General features: G+C 40.0%; 1 protein-coding gene across 2 annotated transcripts in view; it reads left to right on the forward strand.

Moving 5' to 3' along the window:
• Nucleotides 1-10,894, forward strand: part of ASPM (assembly factor for spindle microtubules) — a 51,529-nt gene extending 40,635 nt beyond the window's left edge. For both annotated transcript variants that reach the window (XM_031690139.2, XM_072948755.1), the window contains exons 21-27: nt 2,128-2,280; nt 3,083-3,274; nt 3,741-3,933; nt 4,062-4,216; nt 5,634-5,810; nt 6,677-6,846; nt 10,632-10,894. In XM_031690139.2, the coding sequence (XP_031545999.2) occupies nt 2,128-2,280; nt 3,083-3,274; nt 3,741-3,933; nt 4,062-4,216; nt 5,634-5,810; nt 6,677-6,846; nt 10,632-10,734 (1,143 nt within the window). In that variant the 3' untranslated portion in view covers nt 10,735-10,894. The remainder of the gene's footprint in view (nt 1-2,127; nt 2,281-3,082; nt 3,275-3,740; nt 3,934-4,061; nt 4,217-5,633; nt 5,811-6,676; nt 6,847-10,631) is intronic.
• Nucleotides 10,895-18,260: the final 7,366 nt, after the last annotated feature.

The following is an 18,260-nucleotide window of genomic DNA, read 5'->3' on the forward strand; positions in this document are numbered from 1 at the left end:
TAAACTTTGATGCTCAGGTAATCACAATGTGTGATTATATAGCATTATTATTATTGTGTCTGTGTTATGTATTTACCAATTGGGTCCTCATAATAACTCAATGAGGTACTTACAATTAGCATTCCCATTTTACAGATGAGTAAACCAAGGTCTGGAGAGGGGAAGGGTCTTGCTCAGGGTCAATCAGCTAGTACGTGGGGTATTATGTTGTAAAACAAACCTAGTTTCCATTTCAGTTCAGATACTTTGTGTGTCTTCGTATTTGATTGTAAGGATGGCACAAGTTTGAAGAATCTAGAATGTGCTGGGGGCGCGCTGTGGTTCTTGAAGCTGCAAACAGCTTCCCTCATAGCTGCTTGTGATGCGCATTCCGTTCTCTGGAGTGTAGCTGGCTTTTTACCAAATGCATTTGTCCTGTCGTGACATTAGTCCTTTTCTCGTTCACAATGAAAAGTATCAAGAGGATAAAAGGGGAAAAGCTCCAGTTTTGCACCTTCATCAACACTTTATTTTTCACTCTAGATCTCGATGAATTCCAAAATCACACCACCTTTTCTGGTGTGTGAAACATGACATTCTTAAACTAAAAGTGAAAAAAAAAATCATAATTACACCATCTTATTTTACAAAAGGAAATTCAAGAACCTCAGTAGGTTGAATTATTATTTCTATCTATTAATGTCACTTGCAAATTTTTCCTTATAGAAACATCAGGCTGCTTGTTTGATCCAAGCAAATTTTAGAGGGTATAAAGGAAGGCAGGCCTTTCTCCGGCAGAAGTCTGCTGCTCTGACCATACAAAGATACCTACGAGCCAGGAAGCCGGGGAGGTGTGAAAGGAGGAAGTATGTTTAATTAAAGAAATCTGCACTTGTTCTACAAGCACTGGTGTGTGGTTGGTTAGTAAGGAAAAGGGTGTTTTTAAGTAGAATGTCACAGTCTCATGAAGTGAAAATATTTGATGTTAAATTGTGTTAAGAAATGTGAGATTTTGGAGGATAATCTCAAAGCTGATATAACCACTTACTTGAACCCACTCAGCTTCTGCAGGGCCCTGTGTCACAAGGTCATGGTGCCAGAGATGTCTGTTCCATGAGCCCACTTCCCATAGATGCCCACTGAAAACGCAAGATACACTTTCTCTTGTGTAATAAATCTTCACGAGGGAGCTGAAAGGGGCAGGAGGGAGGCTCCGTGCGAAGGATGTTGTTACTCAGGTTGCCTTTTGCTCCCTGAGCGGGTGTAACCGTTCCTGGGATAACTTCCGCACCTTCAGTGAGAGAGAATTCCTCCTAGGGAATCGGCGATGCCTGGGGCATCCAATGTATGAGGCAGTGGCAGAGGCAAAGTAACTGAAGTAAAGGAGAAATCTTTTGTATTTTGTTCTTTTGAGTGTAAGTTGGAACTCTGAAGGCCAGCAGCCACCGTAGAGAGCTTTCACCGCAAGAGTCTCATGCCAGGCGTGTGCGCAACTGTCCGACACCCGAGAAGTCGCCTCACGTGCTTGTCTGCTTTACTATCACCATCTTCAACAGTTCTGCTTGGAACACTCTAACCTATTCTGGGTTTAATATTCCTAGACTTCTCCCACTATAGTTAGTACATTCAAAGCCTTAGCCAGGCGTTACTGGGTAGTCTAGTTAAATTCACTGCTATTATTCTTTAGTGAAGTTCCTCAAATATAATTTTACTTTCTATACTCTGACTTAAAGGTTACACAGTTGAAAATATTGTAAGTGGGGAAGGGTATAGCCCAGTGGTTGGACACGTGTTTAGCATGCATGAGGTCCTGGGTTCAATCCTCAGTACCTCCAAATACATAGCTAGCTAGTTAGTTAGCTAGACAGATAGATAAATCTAATTATCTTCCCCCCTCAGAATAATTTCTGCAATTAGAAATAAATCAATGACAAATTGTGCACATGAAAGAGGTAAAAAAAAAAAAAGAAAAAAATTGTATAGTAAAGAATTATAATTACTTTGAGTTACAATGGAAATAATTTTAATAATTAAGAGTTAATTTCTTATTATTAATTTATATAATTTGGTATTGAGGATATACAAAAATAAACATTGGTTGATTGTTTAAGAGTCAAACATTTGGTTGTTAATTTTTCCCCCTTTTAGATTTTAGAAGAGAAAACCAAGACGAGGCTTCTTCGCTTCACAGCAGCTGCCTTTTACCACCTGTCTGCTGTTCGGATTCAGAGAGCATATAAACTTCACGTGGCTCAGAAGAATGCAAATAATAAACAGGTTAACTCAGCCATCTGTATTCAGGTTAGCTTTTCCTTTGCAATAAAGCTATGATGTAATTTTTGTTTAAAATTATTTGATATTTAATAAATAAAGTCATATAATATTTAGCTTTTGCCATATAGCTGTTAGGATGATTTGATGGAATAGAAATAAGTTAATTTTTTTGGTACAAGGACAAAGCTATGATTATTCGCTCATCTGAGGGTGTGTGTTTCTCTAGATATCCTTGCCAACACGTGGCATCAGAAGACTGATTTTTGTCATTCTGATGAATAGAAAATTATGTCTTACTTTTGCTTTGGATTTCCTTTGACTGCTAGCAATTGTAAAAAACTTTCATGTGTGTTGGCTGTTCAAATTCTTTTCTGTGTATGATGTGCTTTAAAAAGTTTTTTCATATACTTTGCTCGTTTTCCTGCTGAGTTCTTTTTTCTTATGATTACAGGAGTTCTTTATGTATCCTGGATAAGAGTCTTGTTTGTATATGTTAACATACTTATATATAAAACATCGAGTTAAAACAAATAGAAGAATGATACATAGCTTGATAAGACTTATATAAATTATGAAATGAGGACTGTGGTGTGCAGTGTTAAATTTTCTCTGTCACACACACACACACACACACACACACACACATTCTCTCTCTCTCACCCACTGGGGCCTGGAAGGAGCTGCACCAAGTGGAGTGGAAACGTACCTCCCTGGCGGGGGGTGGTTGGCCAGTATTTCAATACAGTGTTCTATTTATTTCATTTATGTATACATATATATTTTTTAAGAAACCAGAAGTAAAAAAAAAAACTTCGTATGTTTCAAACAGAGGTGGTTTCGAGCAAGACTGCAGCAAAAGAGGTGTCTTCAGAAAGATCATAGCATCAGAAAAATTCAGCATGAATCTCAAAATTGTATAAGCCAGCAAAACAGAGCCGCGTCAGTAATACAGAAAGCAGTACGCCGTTTTCTCCTCTGTAGAAAGCAGGAAAAATTTAATGACAGAATCACTAAAATTCAGGTAACTGCAAATATTATGATTTTGGTTCAAGATTGTGGTCTGCAATTCATCTACATGATATCTAACATTTAAAAAACACAGTCATGTACATTTTAAAGCTGAGATTGGCCAATAGAATAATTCATAAACACTATGCAACCATAATTTCATTGTTAAGCCCTTTATTTTCAAATTCCCTAGAAGAAGTTGATGTTGAGAGTTGTAAAAGTATTTTAGCAATTTGAATAGGTTGGGACATCTTGGTCAATTATGCTGCTTTAGTTTATATACAGGAATATTATATGTATTTCTGCCTAGGCAAATTGATTTTTCTATTTATTAGGACCCGATTTGAAGTTTTAATTGCAAAGTATCTGATCACATCATATAATTAGACTGAAAATATTTACTTTGTGGAAGTGGATGTAGATATAAGTTCACAGCGTCAGGGGTTGTAACCTTAAAACTGCTGTGTTGTCTCTTTAAGGCATTGTGGAGAGGATATTCCTGGAGGAAGAAAAATGACTGCGCAAAAATGAAAGCTATTCGACAGAGACTTCAGTGTGTTAACAGGGAGATTCGGGAGGAAAACAAGCTGTACCACAGAACCGCCCTTGCTCTCCATCATCTCCTGACGTACAAGTACCTCTCTGCTATTCTCGAGGCGCTGAAGCACCTCGGTGGGTTTGTTTGAACAGTGTCTTGTACAGGATAGAAGTGCATTTTCACCTTTGAGTGCACGAAGCGCTTTGTGATAATACGATGTCATTTTGCTGCCTTGAACGTATCTCTTGTTTTTCCCTTTCAGAGGTAGTTACTAGACTGTCTTCACTTTGTTGTGAGAACATGGCCCAGAGTGGAGCGATTTCAAAAATATTTGTCTTGATCCGAAGTTGTAATCGTAGTGTTCCTTGTATGGAAGTCATCGGATATGCTGTGCAAGTCTTGCTCAATGTCGCCAAGGTGGTTTTGCTTTTTAATAATGAAATGTTCATCGGTCAGGAAATCTGACCCAGCGGATTTCGTTTGTGCTTGCTCATCACTAGAACTTCCATCCAAGCTCAAATTCACCTACTAGGTGCAGGAGTCTCGGGGGGACGTGTTTACTCTGTTAACATGACTGTACGTAGAAACACTACGTCTTCTGTTTTCATGATGTTACTAGCACTGATGGCTAACGTGTGTTGAGTACTTGTTAACCATGTGCAGTGCTTTTCACACACCATCTAATTTAGTTCTCACATTAATCCTCCAAGGGAGCTCCTATCACCCTGCTCATTGCATAGAGAAGGAGTAGTCATCCTTACGGGAGGTAGGTCCCTTGCCTGAGGACCAGTGTGATAAGTGGTGGAGCTGGATTGGGGCTCGTGTTGATCTGCCTTCAGAGCTGATGTCCATGCACCCACTGCACTGAGTCAGCGGCAGAACGTCTTCTGATCATGTCTGGTAAACATGATGAAGCTACTGCTGTAACCTGGGCACCCTGTAACACTCCAGGTGTGAGGGGGTAAGCCTGTTGGCCTTGGATGGGTGGCAGTTATCTGTGCTAAACTATAATGCATGCAGAGGAACTGAGATGACAGATTCATCCCCTCTGCCAGCCCCTCAGCCGTAACGTAGAGGCTTTACCTGGGGGTTTCTCTTTGAGGAGTCGTGGCTGAGAGCACAGACCCTGACGCCAGACTGCCTGGGTTCAGGCCCCAGCTGTGCCGCGCACCACAGGCTACTTTGCCTCTCCGCTTCCCTTCCTTTACCTGTGAAGCGAGCGTAGTGACAGGACCTACCTCTCAATGTCACTGAGGGTTAAATGAGTCAGTCTGCGTGAGGCACCTGAACCGTAGACCAGGCACGTGTTCCGTATTCATATTGTCCTGTTGTTTTTATCTTAGTATCATTAGCATTACCTGTCACCATGCAAATTCCAATATGAAACTAAAGCATGAAAAATATATTCTAGACTAATGATCATCAAATTTATTTTACTTTAAGCAAGCTCACCTTCCTCTCCAGGGTAGCTAATTGAATCTTACCCTATGATTAACTATCACAGAAAAGTTACCTTTTTTTGAGAGGTTCTCACTAAAATGGCCTTGTCTTTAAGCTTGCTTTTAGGTACATCAAGATGCGCATTTTCAGAGATTTCAAATTTGATTCATTTTTTGTGGACCTTTAAAGTAGATTGGGAAGAAAAACAGTAAAATGCAGGTGCATATAAGGTGGGCTCAGAAACGAGAACAATGTCAGAAAGTCATTCCGCGAAGCCCTTAGTACCTGCTGCACGTGGTCCAGGATTTGGCTCTAAGCTTTCATTTTGGCTGGACTGCTTATTAGGAGTTTCTGTGTTTGTTATAACTTCTACTTTCCTTCTGTTCTCGTCCAGTATGAGAAAACGACTTCAGCAGTCTATGAGGTGGAAAACTGTATAGACACACTGTTGGAGCTTCTGCAGATGTACCAGGAAAAGCCCGGTGACAAAGTTGCAGACAAAAGTAGAAGCATTTTCACAAAAACTTGCTGTTTGTTAGCTGTTTTATTGAAGACAACAAATCGAGCTTCTGTGAGTGTTAATGTTTCCTTTCTTTGAGATTATTTTTACATGTTCTTAAGTCTAAGACTTTGATAATTTTTCAGTAATTATCACAACTGAAATAGAGTTTTGTATGTGTTCACACCTGCTTTTTGTGCTGACTTTGGAGTTGTTTCTTACATATTGGAGAGACTGAATTACGGAATTGGAGTGTATTAGAGCCGTCCACGTAAACCTTTCCCATCTCCTTGAGGGAAGTAACAGGTGTCCTAGGGAAGCAGAAATCCAGGCATATCTGACTCCTCATCCTCCGGCTGTAACATGAAGACATTTTTCTGGTGAGGCCTGAGTTATTGTCTCCAGGCATTACAGTCAGCGTAGAGGTGACCAAAGGCCATGTGGCTTTTATCCTGAGAACAGTGGGAAACCACTGAAGGATTTTAAACACTGGAATATGTTTAAGTTTGAATATCACTTTGGCTGCTGATTGAAGAACAGTCTGGGGAGAGCATGTGTGTGGATGTGGCGAGACCACTAGGAAGGAGGCAGGTGTGGATATGTGGTGATCTAAACCGGAGGTCAGTGAGTAACTGGAAGCTTTGAAGACATAAAATTCATATGACTTGGAACTATATATATAATAGGTATCTTGACTTTAATGTTTGGCTTTTTATTCAGTATAGGGTTAAGTGTATAATTTTTGAATATTTGCCTTCATAATTGCTATAAATTCATTCATAATTTAAACCAATCTAACTGCTGAACTTGGAGAGCTTGGCTTTTCATTGTTAAAAGTTTATAGTTTACTGCATGGTGTGTTTGTGATTGATTTTGCTAGCATAGAAGATATACAAAATTTATTTCTTACTAGTTTAAAGATACACTTTCTTTTCTAGGATGTTCGAAGTAGGTCCAAAGTTGTTGACCGTATTTATAGTCTCTACAGACTTACAGCTCATAAGCATAAAGTGAACACTGAAAGAATACTTTGTAACCAAAAGAAGAATTCTTCCATGAGCATTCACTTCATTCCAGAAACGCCTGTAAGAACCAGAACAGTTTCAAGGTGAGCAGTCAATGTACCCTACAGTTTGTGTCACTGTCAATTCATTCGTTCATCCACTTGGCAAACATCCATTGAGTACCTCCTGTAAGCAAGACAGGGCGCTTGACGATGGAGAGACCACATGTGAACAAGGGAGAACCTTTGGTGACAAAACAGGAGACAATTGCAGTAGTTGATGAAGTAATAACCCTGCAGCTTTGAGTATTTAGTCGTTAGTCAATAAATTCCTGGTATTAAATAGTTACGTGCTAAGGCTAATAACTAGCTTTTTATCAGCTCTGCCATATCGTTCCCTTCCTTGCACGTGAGACAAGCTGCCTTGTCAGAGAGGTGCCGAAAGTCCTTGTTGGCCAAAACGTCAGCTTCCAGCTCCTCTCCTGATCACCCTGACACCTGGAATTTCTCCTTCTGGAGAAGTTCTGTGAGGCCTTGCATTAGTGACGCAGCCGCTGTAACAGATTAGCACAAGCTTAGAGCCTTAAACAGCAGTCGCTTGTTCTCCCACGGTTCCTGAAACCAGAAGCTCAAAATCAAGTTGTCGGTGGGGCCTCGCTTTTTCTGGGGCTCTCAGGTGGGGTCCTTCGTTGGCTCATCCTGTCTCTGGTGACTCAGCATCCTTGGCTTGTTGCTGTGGAACTCCGTCCTCTGCCTCAGTCTTCACGAGACTTCCCCTCCTCCCGTGCCTCTTGTCAGGACACTTGTTGTTGGGTTTAAGGTCAGTCCAGGTATTGAGGATGATTGTAGCTTGGGATCCTTCAGTTAAATTCAGCTGCAAAGACCCTTTTTCCAACCAAGCTACAGGTCCTGAGGATTAGGATGTGAATTTATCTTTCGGAGGCCAACCATTCAGTTTACATCAGACCTATGGAGGTAACAGTGGCTTTAACTAGCTTAAAACATGTAACTTTAGAAGTTTAAAAAAAACAGGTGTTAGTGGAGCTGGTTAACCAAAGAGATAGCACCTTTGCTGTCAGAGCGTGGAGACGTGTGGGGCGGCTGCTCCACTGTGGCCATGGACTTGGTGTCACTGTGCAGTGTGGAGCTGCATCAGTAGTTCAGGAGAATGACAGTCAACAGGCAGCCACGTGGATGAAGTAACAAAGCCTGTGTTAGCCGCTGGGATGGAGGATAACCAGGGGGCCTGCAGACAGGGTGGCTGGGACGTCACATTATCTCTGGGATGTTGAGGGAAGGATGGGGGAAGGGGTGGGGGAAGGTTAGAATGTTGACCATGGGTTTTGTTTCCAGGAAGCCTGAGGTGCCTATGACATGAATCAGAGGTAAATACAAACCAGCCATTAGGAAATCAGATCTGTGGTTCTACACAGAAGAATTGTCTAGAGATTTAATTTAGGGGAATCATTACATTCAGGAGTCATTAGATAACATTTAAAGCCTGGAGAGGAAATTGACAGCCTCAGAAGAAGGAAATACATGGAAAAGAAAGTCCCAAACTCAGCCTAGGGTAACCCCTGTTTCTTCAAAAATCAAGTAGAGAAAGAGCCAGGCAAGAGCCCTGAAAGGGAATCGTTCCTGAGACGGGAAGACATCACAGAGAATGGACACTGCTGAGAGGTGAGGCTAGACGAGGGTGAAAAGTGGATTTGGCGCCACTGGGGGCTGGTGGCGCCTGCAGATTAACAAGGACCAAAATGAAACACCATGTGAGATGCTCGCAAGTTATTCCTTTACTGTTGTTATAAACCCACGAGTTTACATACAGTGGAATTCCTTTCACTGTACTATTTTCAAGAGTAATATCTGATAAATTTTTTTATGAAGTAGTGGTCTTCTATTGTAGAGATCTCTGGCAGCGTTCTTTCATTAGATGCTATAAAATTAAAATTATTATATTGATTTAAGGTACAAATTTGTTATTATTCGTGAATTCACTTACTGTCCAGAATTTATTACATTAGAACTTCAGCTATGACTTTACATTTCAATCAGACAGTAAAATTGTGTTTCAAATTGATTAAGTTAATTTTAACTTACTAACAATGATTTAATTGATTTTGATGAACTAAGTTAACTCACGTTTAATTATCCTCCTTCCCTCTCCCTTCTCTTCCCTCTCCCCCTCCCTCTCCCTTCCACTCTCCTTCCCTTTCAGAGACTCAGCAGTTCTCCACTAGGTATAAATCCTACAGTGTTGACAATGCACTATTTCATGACCTGGGTTATACAGCAGTTTAGCTTTATAATTACTCATAAGCTGTATAATAGTTGTAAATTGGTGTTGCACATGCATGTTTTACAGGATAAAAGTAGATCTGCTTTAAATTTATTAATGGGAACCATTTCTAAATATGATTTTTATTTAAGGGCTCAATAATTATAATTTTAATTATGTTTTTAAAACTGTAACACATGAATGAATATATTCTTTCTTTTTCCACTTTTGACAGTTAGGTTTTCTGAGATAGAACTCCCAACAGCATAAATGCCCCGTTTTATAGGTGTTCAGTTCAGCGAGTTTTGACAAATGTATTCAGCTGTGAAACCACTACCACCAAGATTCAATATCTCTGTCACAGCAAAGCCCCCTTGTGCCCTTTTGCAGTCAGTTTCCCCCTGACCCGGAGATTCTGGAAACTGCTGATATGATTCGGTATTTTCAGTTTTGCCTTTTCTGCTTTGTCGCATAAGTAGAGTCAAGCAGAATGTAGCTCTTTGTGACGGACTCTTACTTAGGTGAATGCTTTTGAGGTTCATCCGTGTCGGCGCATGGCGTAGATTTTCTTCTCACCTCCCAGAGTGCTGTTCTGCTGTGTGGATATACCACACTCCGGCCTCTGGCCACTCCCCAGTCAAAAGAATAAGAAGATGGAAATTGCACGTAGGGGTAGGGATCCGTGTGAGGAAGACGTAGGCGCTCCCCTCGGAGGCTGCTGTCTTCTCAGTGAAGTGGGAGACTGTGAACACTAGCTCAGAAGCAGATCTGGGAGGATGTGGAGAGGATCTTTGAAAAGAAGGAAGGAATAAAATAGTCATCTTAGGGAAAGAGAGAGGAAGCAGTTGCCAGGCAATTTCACTCACTGGCATCAAAGCAGCCAGCCTGGCTCTGTAGTTTTTCATTATCCACGTTCAGCTGTCCAGGAACGGAGAAGGCAGAGCTTTGGTTCACTTGGAATCCGCATGGAACTTTCCGGTTGAGTTCAGTGGAAAAGAGCGACAATAGAGTTAAGGGCATTTGCGGAGGAGATTGTGCTGATGGACCCAGGCGAGACAAGGGGGAAGAGGGCAGCGATCTGCCGGGTGGAGGTGGCCGTGGGAGGAGGATGCGCGCGCTGGACGCGCGCAGCCACGCGCGGGGCGAGTCAGAAGTGGCGCTGGAGCGCGGGAGCCTCACACCGCGCTGTCGGTGCGGGTGCGCGTCCTGAGGACGACTGTCTCGTGATCGCGTGCGAAGGGGTGGGCAGAGGGTGATCCGAGGAAAGGGGGCAAAACAGGCAGGTGAGTTTGCTGCCTTTCTGGCCGCAGGAGGCCGACGTTTGGAGGATGGGACCAGAGTTGAGAAGAAGGAGAACCAGGTTTACAAACACATGAGTTTGGTAGCTGAATAGCCTCAGCTTCCAAGGAGCCAGGGTCATCTTTCAGGGAAGATGGAGAGAAATAGTTTCCAAGTCGGGAAAGGCAGGAATATGAAGCCTCCCACCTAATGTGAGAGATTGTGAGGGAGGCGAGGTGTCCAGAGGAGCCACGTTTCAGTTAAGACAAAACGGTAGAGGTAACTCTTTTAAGAGAAGACCCTGATTAATGCAAGGTTTTTATTCTTCTCACAGACTGAAGCCAGACTGGGTTTTGAGAAGAGATAAGGTGGAAGAAAGCATGAATCCTCTGAAAGCTATTCAGATGGTGATGGACACGCTTGGCATCCCCTATTAGTGACGCAGACGTTTCAGAGTGGGCAGTGAAAGCAGCTTAAAGCTGGTGACACGTACCTAAAGTGTCTTTTGCTCTCTTTGTACAGCTTTTAAAATCTGACTTTGTATTAAACTTAAAAAAGATACATAACAAATAAACTTTATACCCTTGGTTTCTTTTATTTAATAGCTTTACGCATGTAACAAACTAATGTTATAAAATGATCTCAACAGTTATTCATGTCTGTCATCTTGAAATATTGTATTAGTTTGAATATAGTCACATTCCTAAAGGCAAAAGATTAGCTTTTTATTCCTTTTTTGTAGGTATATTGAGGCATTTATCTAAAATAAATCTTGGAAATGTAAGACTCTGCCAACTCACTTAGAAGTGAGAAGAGGATAAAATAACCCACAATATCTCGGAAAACATCCTTGTGTCTCCTGACTGACGGGACCACCTAGACAGGCAGGTGAGCCCTTTGGGTAAGTTAGATGAATTCAACCTATCCCTTCATATACTGAAAATCCTCAACTTTGAACTGAGTGGGGTGACCACTGACCTGGGAAGAGCAAGCTATTGCTTATAATGGAAACTTGTCTAGAAACACAGCACGGGCCTGGAAACAACTCAGTGTTAAAACACAACTTGTTATTTTCTGTAGCTCTGGGTCCCTGTCACCTGTACTGAATTATGTGGGCCCAAGGCCACAGAAGCCTGATGCCAGGGCTGTGTGAAATCTGATAGGGTCCCAGAGTCGTCTCGATATGCGGGCCAAGACCGTTTTTAACTGTTTAAAAGATATCAGTAGTAGTTAGAAATGGAGAGACCAGTTAACTACTTACTTAATTAATTTGTTGCAAGAAGGGTTAAACCCAATTAGTGGGAAGCTGTCTGAGATTTGGTTAGAATAGATGTAAAGACCTTATTGACATATTAATATAGTGAAATTAACTGGAAATTTGGGGGTAACTTTTTTGCCTTTTTTTTCTTCCAATAAAGTGTGGAATTTTCGAGAGTTTCACCTTAACCAGTTTTCTCTGGAGTCTAAAGAATGTTGTGGCCACACAGTGTTACAATAAAGTATCTTTTTCTTAGTGATAGGCTCATAGCTAAAAGCTTTCCAGTCAGAATTCATCCAAGATGGTTTCACGGATGGAACCAGAATTTCCCATTTCCCCAGGGAGAGTGACAGCCACAGATCAACACGGAGCACAGAGAACAAAGCACGCCGTCAGACTGCCTAGTCTGGGCTCTCATCAGTCTATAATCAGGCACTCTGTTAAATGCAGAGGGCCCTCAGGGGCACACGCACGTCAGAACCAACTGATCCAAAAGCACACCCCTCACCCAAGCGCTGCTCACAACAGTCCTCAGTGGCCGACGCATGTCCGAATCAACTGGCCACAGAAGGAGGATGCCTGGTGCGTGTCCAGTGGGCAGCCTGGTGCTGGAGCTCATCAGCTCATCTCAAATGCAAGTTTCTGTCTCCACCAAATGGAAGTGAAAATAGGCAGCCGGAGCTGAGCAGGGGAGAGACGCGGGAGTCCCCGGAACAAGTAGTTCCGGCAGACCTTGCTAGAGGCTTCATTTGCAATTAGATGAATATGACAGGTTTTATTTCAATAGGAAATAAGGAGAAACAAGAAACAATTTTTAAAATATTATGAGACATACTTTATAGTGTTGATGAGGAAGTGAGGTACAATTTCTCTCCACTTTCAACATTTGTTGAAAAACTTAGAAAAGGCAAATAACTTATTGATATTTCACTGGTTTTATTACATATAAAAATAAGGATATACTATATTGTTTTATTAAAGGAGACAATAGTTCAAAAAGATATTTTCACCCCTGTGTTCACTGCAGCAGCATTTACAATAGGTGTGATGTGTAAGCAGCCTAAGTGCCCACTGGTAGATGAATGGACAGAGAACATGAAATATACATAAACATATATGTGAATATTACTCAGCCATAAAAAATGTAATCTTGTCATTTGTGACAACGTGGGTGAAGCTAGCAGGTATTATGCTAAGTGAACTAAGTCAGACAAGGAAAGACCAATATTGTATGACCTCATGTGGAATCTAAAAAACAAAACAGAATGAAAACAGACTCACAGATACAGAAAGCTAAAGAGTGATTGGTTGCCATTGGGGGGTGTGAAGTAGATGAAGAGGATTAAGAGGTGCAAACCTCCAGCTATAAGATAAATAAGCCATAAGGGTGTAATATACAGCATAAGGAATATGAACAATAATATTGTAATAATTTGGGGACAGATGGTTACTAGACTTGTGTGGTGATCACTTATGCAAATGACTGTATGCAAATACCCCATCACTATGTAGTATGCCTGGAACTAACACACTATTGTACATGAACTATATTTTAATTAAAAAATAATGAATAAATAAGAAACTTTTTGTTAAATGGTAATTAAATTAGAGTAGAAAATTCCTGGTTTTAAGAATATTTAAATCTTAAATTAACAAATCTGAGATATCCAAACATTTTGAAGGTCTTCGAATTTTCTTGGGATGCTTTTCCCGGTTAGTGGCATTGCAGGATTTGTGCAGAATTACACTGGTACTTTGCCCTTTCAGTTTCATTATATGCAGATTTTTCATCATTTAATTTTTCTCCAAATGTGTTTGGTGGCTATTTATTCTTTATAACTCAAAGAGCAGAGAAAATTAATTTCATTCTGTTTTCCCTAGAAATATTTTCATACAAATACATTAAAATGATGATCCTTCATTCACAATGTTCTCACCACATTGAAAAATGGATGTACACACATTTGAGAGAGGAACTAAATATTCAGATCTGTTTTCATGTTTTCAACTTACCTTGTCCCCCAACAGTAGAAATCCATATTAGAAGGACATGAATTAAGAGCAACAGGCTAGATTATTGCAGTTGTGTGTAATTATAAATGGTCCAGCAGTCATAGTGTTGATTGGAATCCTGCTTTCATTTACAGTTATAAGCATGACTTTGAATCCAGTGCACTACCAGAAAGCTAGTGTAACGAAATCCTTTTGGTAAATATCAAAGTTCACAGAGGGTAGTGTGAAATAATTAAATAATGTCTTATCATGTTTTCACATTAATAATCTGAATTCATCACTTGATATTTGAGCATGGTAATAGCCATGCACCTTCTTTGCTGTTGCAGTTACTAAGCGTCTGATTTGGAAGCATTCAGAAATGGACCATTGAGGAGGAGAGGTGGAGCCCCTTGTCCTCTTGCTGACCAGGGAGTCAGCTTTTTCAGAAGACAGCCAAGTGCAGGTCTTCGGTCCTCATTCCAACACAGCCCCAGTCTTGTGATTATTATAAATTCCTCTTCAAGGGGCACTAAGTATTAGGTTCCCTCTTCATCGTCTTTGTATTTTTCTAGTTTTTTTTTAAATCTAGTCAAGAATAATTTTGCCGAATAATACTTTGTGAAATTTTTGAAAAAATTATATTTCAAAATCAATTTATTTAGGAGGGGCTTTAAGACTGGCTACATGAGGAATTTCATATAGTCTCTCCCCAAAAGGTGGAAATAAAACTGGGCAAAATTATTTTTAAAAAATAAGCATTTATAGCTTCTGAAAATTGGTCAAAGAGCATACTGTTGAGAAATATTTATACAGTTAAAAAAAAATTGGCTGCTCCCATCCTCCTCTGTTCCTCTCCTGGAGGGAAATGTCTTCATAGCAGAGCTTGGAAAAATCCACACGCAGTGACACTGTTGAATTCAGTAGATCATAGTGGGAAGTGGTTTAGGGAGACAAACATCTCCAGATGACTCCACTTGGGCAGGTGAGAAAGTGGCAGCCACTTAGGTATTTAACAGGATGCTGAAGAAGTCCTTGACTCTCCTTTTTCTCCCTTAGCCAAATTTTCTTGAATCCCAAGACAGGCCCCTACTTTCCTTGGTAAGACCTTAAACAGTGCTCCTGATATTGATAAAACTGATGTATTTGTTCATGAAGTACAGTCGGTTGCAATGTGTCAGTTTCTGGTGTGCAGCACAATGTCCCAGTCATGTATATACATACATGTATTCGTTTTCATATTCTTTTCCATTAAAGGTTATTACAAGACATTGAATATAGTTCCCTGTTACACAGAAGAAACTTTTTAAAATCTATTTTTATGTATAGTGGCTAACAGTTGCAAATCTCAGACTCCCAAATTTATCCTTTCCCACCCCCTTTCCTTGGTAACCATAAGATTGTTTACTATGTCTGCGAGTCTGTTTCTGTTTTGTAGGTGAGTTCATGTTGACCTTTATTTTCTTTTTCTTTTTTAAGATTCCACATATGAGTGATATCATATGGAATTTTTCTCTTTCTGGCTGACTTCCCTTAGAATGATGATCTCTAGGTCCATCTGTGTTGAAAACTGGTATTTTTAGGGTACAGTGTATCATCACTCGCAGCAAAATCTTTTAGCAGTTCCACAGCACATTTAAGGACACTGAATTGGTGTATTAGTTCTAACAGTTATTTGGTGGAATCTTTAAGATTTTCTCTATATAAGATTTTGTCATCTGCAAACAGACAAGTTAACCTCTTCCTTTCTGATTTGGACGACTTTTATTTCTTTTTCTTGCCTAACTGCTCTGGCAAGCACTTCTGGTACTACGTCAAATAGAAGTGGTGAGAGTGGGCACCCTTGTCTTGTTCCTGATCTTAAAGGAAATGCTTCTAACCTTTTGCCGTTAAGTGTGGTGGTAGCTGTGGGCTTTTTTTTATTATTGTTATTATGTCGAGGTGCATTCCTTCTATATTTAATTTTTTGAGAATTTTTATCATGAAAAAATGTTGAAACTTAAGTGCTTTTTTGCATCTGGTGAGAGTATCATATGATATTTACCCTTGACTCTGTTGTTATGGTGTGTCACACGTATTGATATGCATATTCAAACCAAACTAGCGACCTGTGAACAAACCCACCTGATCAGTGTGAGTGGTCCTCCTGGTGTGCTCTTGAACTTGGTTTGCTAGTATTTTGTGAGGATTTTTGCATCTACGTTTATCAGTGGAATTAGGTTTTAAGTTTTCTTTGTTGTAGCATCGTTTATTTGGCTGTCATATTAGAGTGATGCTGGCCTCAAAATAAGTTTCGAAGTCTTCCCTTCTCTTCAGTATTTCAGAAGAGTTCGAGAAGGGTTGACATTAATTCTTCTCTAAATGTTTGGTGGAGTTCACCAGGGAAACCATCTGGTTCTGGGCATTTTTTGGAAGATTTTGATTACTAATTCAAACCCTGATTTGTTATTGGTCTGTTCAGATTTTCTATTTATTTGCGATTCTAGGTCATATTTTTCTAGGAGTTTATGCATTTCGTTTAGGTCATCCAATTTGTTGGTATGTAATTGTTTACAGTAATCTCTTATGCGCTGCTGTATTTCTGTTATATCTGTTGCCACTTCTATTTCTGATTTTATGTATTTAAATCTTTTTTCTTAGTCTAGCTAAAGATTTGCTGATTTTATCTTTTTAAAAAAGCAAGTCTCAATTTTGTAACCTATGATGATTGCATTTACTTCTGCCTGGTCTTTGCTCTTCCCTTCCTTCTGCTAACTTCGGGACTGGATCGTCCTTCTTCTTCTAGGCCCCAGTGTAGATGTTCTCACTTGCTATTTTAATACCTAATTTTATGTTTGCAATATTTCCCCAAATAAATTCTAAGCTCACTGGTTTTGTCTGAATGTCTAAATGTACTGTTCAATATGGAGAAGGCCATAGAGTCATCACCGCCATTCCTGAGCTCATTAGTCTGTTGATAAGTAGTCTAGTATCAGGGACTAAGGTAAAAATAGTTAATATCGTCTTGGTACAAAGTTTAATGGTTTAATTTGTTTTAACATAAGCATGAGAAGATACAAAGTTGAAAAAAGAAACTCATGTCAGTTTTATTTTCTTGAAATAAAGTAGTGAACAGCAGAAAAATATCAAAAGTGGTCTTAGCAAGAGAGTTAGCGTGGTGGCCGGCTGGGCGGTGGCCTCACATTTGGGTGGCAGTGCCTGTTTACACACACCTGGGGCAGCCCCCCACCCCTTCCCAACACACTGCTCGAAATGGTGGCATTAACGTATCTGCGCTACACCCCAATTATGCGTAAAGTCGATGATTTCCTCTGTTTTTGCATAACATTTTTTGTCATTTTTAGCTTTAACTGTATGTGATTTTTATTCATGTTTTCTTCAGATATTATATATGGATCTGAAAGTAGAAAAATATATTAATTAATAGTCATAATCTTTTTTATGGACTAATAAAACATCAACCTGATGAATATTTTAGGATAAAATAAGATTATGCAATAATCTAAATAGCTAATTTAAAAATGTTTAGTCTTTTTATTGAAGTATAGTTGATTTACAATGTTTCAGGTATACAGCAAAGTGATTCAGATATATCTATATTTAATATATATATATATTCTTTTTCAGATTCTTTTCCATAATAGCTAATTTTTGTTAACATTAGCCAAGTACTATTTTTAGCACCTTATTAAGTATAAGCTGTATAAAACCTTACAACATCTTCGTCAAGTTGTTACTCCTAGTTCATACACTAGAAAACTCGTTACACTTTCCAAGGTCACACAGCCTGTTAGGTGGGGACGATAAACGCAGACCCAGCAGTTCAGCTGGAGAGTCTTGACTGTCTGTCTCTAACACACGTAGTGTCCACAGTAGTGACTGCACACGGAGCAAGGCCATGCTAAGCTGTTCTATGTGGTAAATGGCCCTTTTTCCTCCTTTCCTCATTCAGCTAGCAGTGGTTACAAACACTCCAAATTTATGAACATTCCACCATTTTAAATCTATGTTTATATTTTTCTCTTATGCCCACAATGTGGAAGAACCACAGAAAATCATAATCTTTCTAAAATCTTTCTATTAAAATGCAACTATATATATACATTAATTATACAACATTTCAAAACATAATCTACAAACATTTGGTTGTTGTTAAAATTTACTTTTTCCTAATCTGATGCCCCCTTAGGTGACCAGCTCACCGCTGGGTAGTCCTGCGGCCACCAGCCTCCAGGGAGGCTGGAAACGTCCTCTCGCTGGAAAGGCACGTCTCCAGATCAGACGGGGATTTTCTAACACTAAATCTAGGGGTGGGGGACAAGCAAGGGTTTGGTGTATTAAAATACCACACACTGAACACTTTTGATAGCAACTGTACTTAAATATGGTAATTGTGGTTTCATTATATTTGAAAACATTGCTCTGGGAAGGGACCAGGAGCTTCACAAAACTGCCAGGAATCCACAGCAGAAAATAGATCAAGAACACCTTTATCTGGCGAGTTCCAGACAGAGACCGCTCCACCCGCTGGGCCCCACAGGGGTTCTTAGGTGGCGGTCCAGCACGGAAAATGGACAAGCTGATCATACTATGTACCGTACAGATTACTTTCACTTAAAAGATAAACTTTATGTTCTAAAGCAGCTCACAGCAAAACAGCAGAAAGTACGGAGAGTTTCCATGTAGTCCCTGCCTCCCACCACACCCGCAGCC

The sequence above is a fragment of the Vicugna pacos genome, chromosome 23, assembly GCF_048564905.1.
Source record: "Vicugna pacos chromosome 23, VicPac4, whole genome shotgun sequence".
NCBI lineage: Eukaryota > Metazoa > Chordata > Mammalia > Artiodactyla > Camelidae > Vicugna > Vicugna pacos.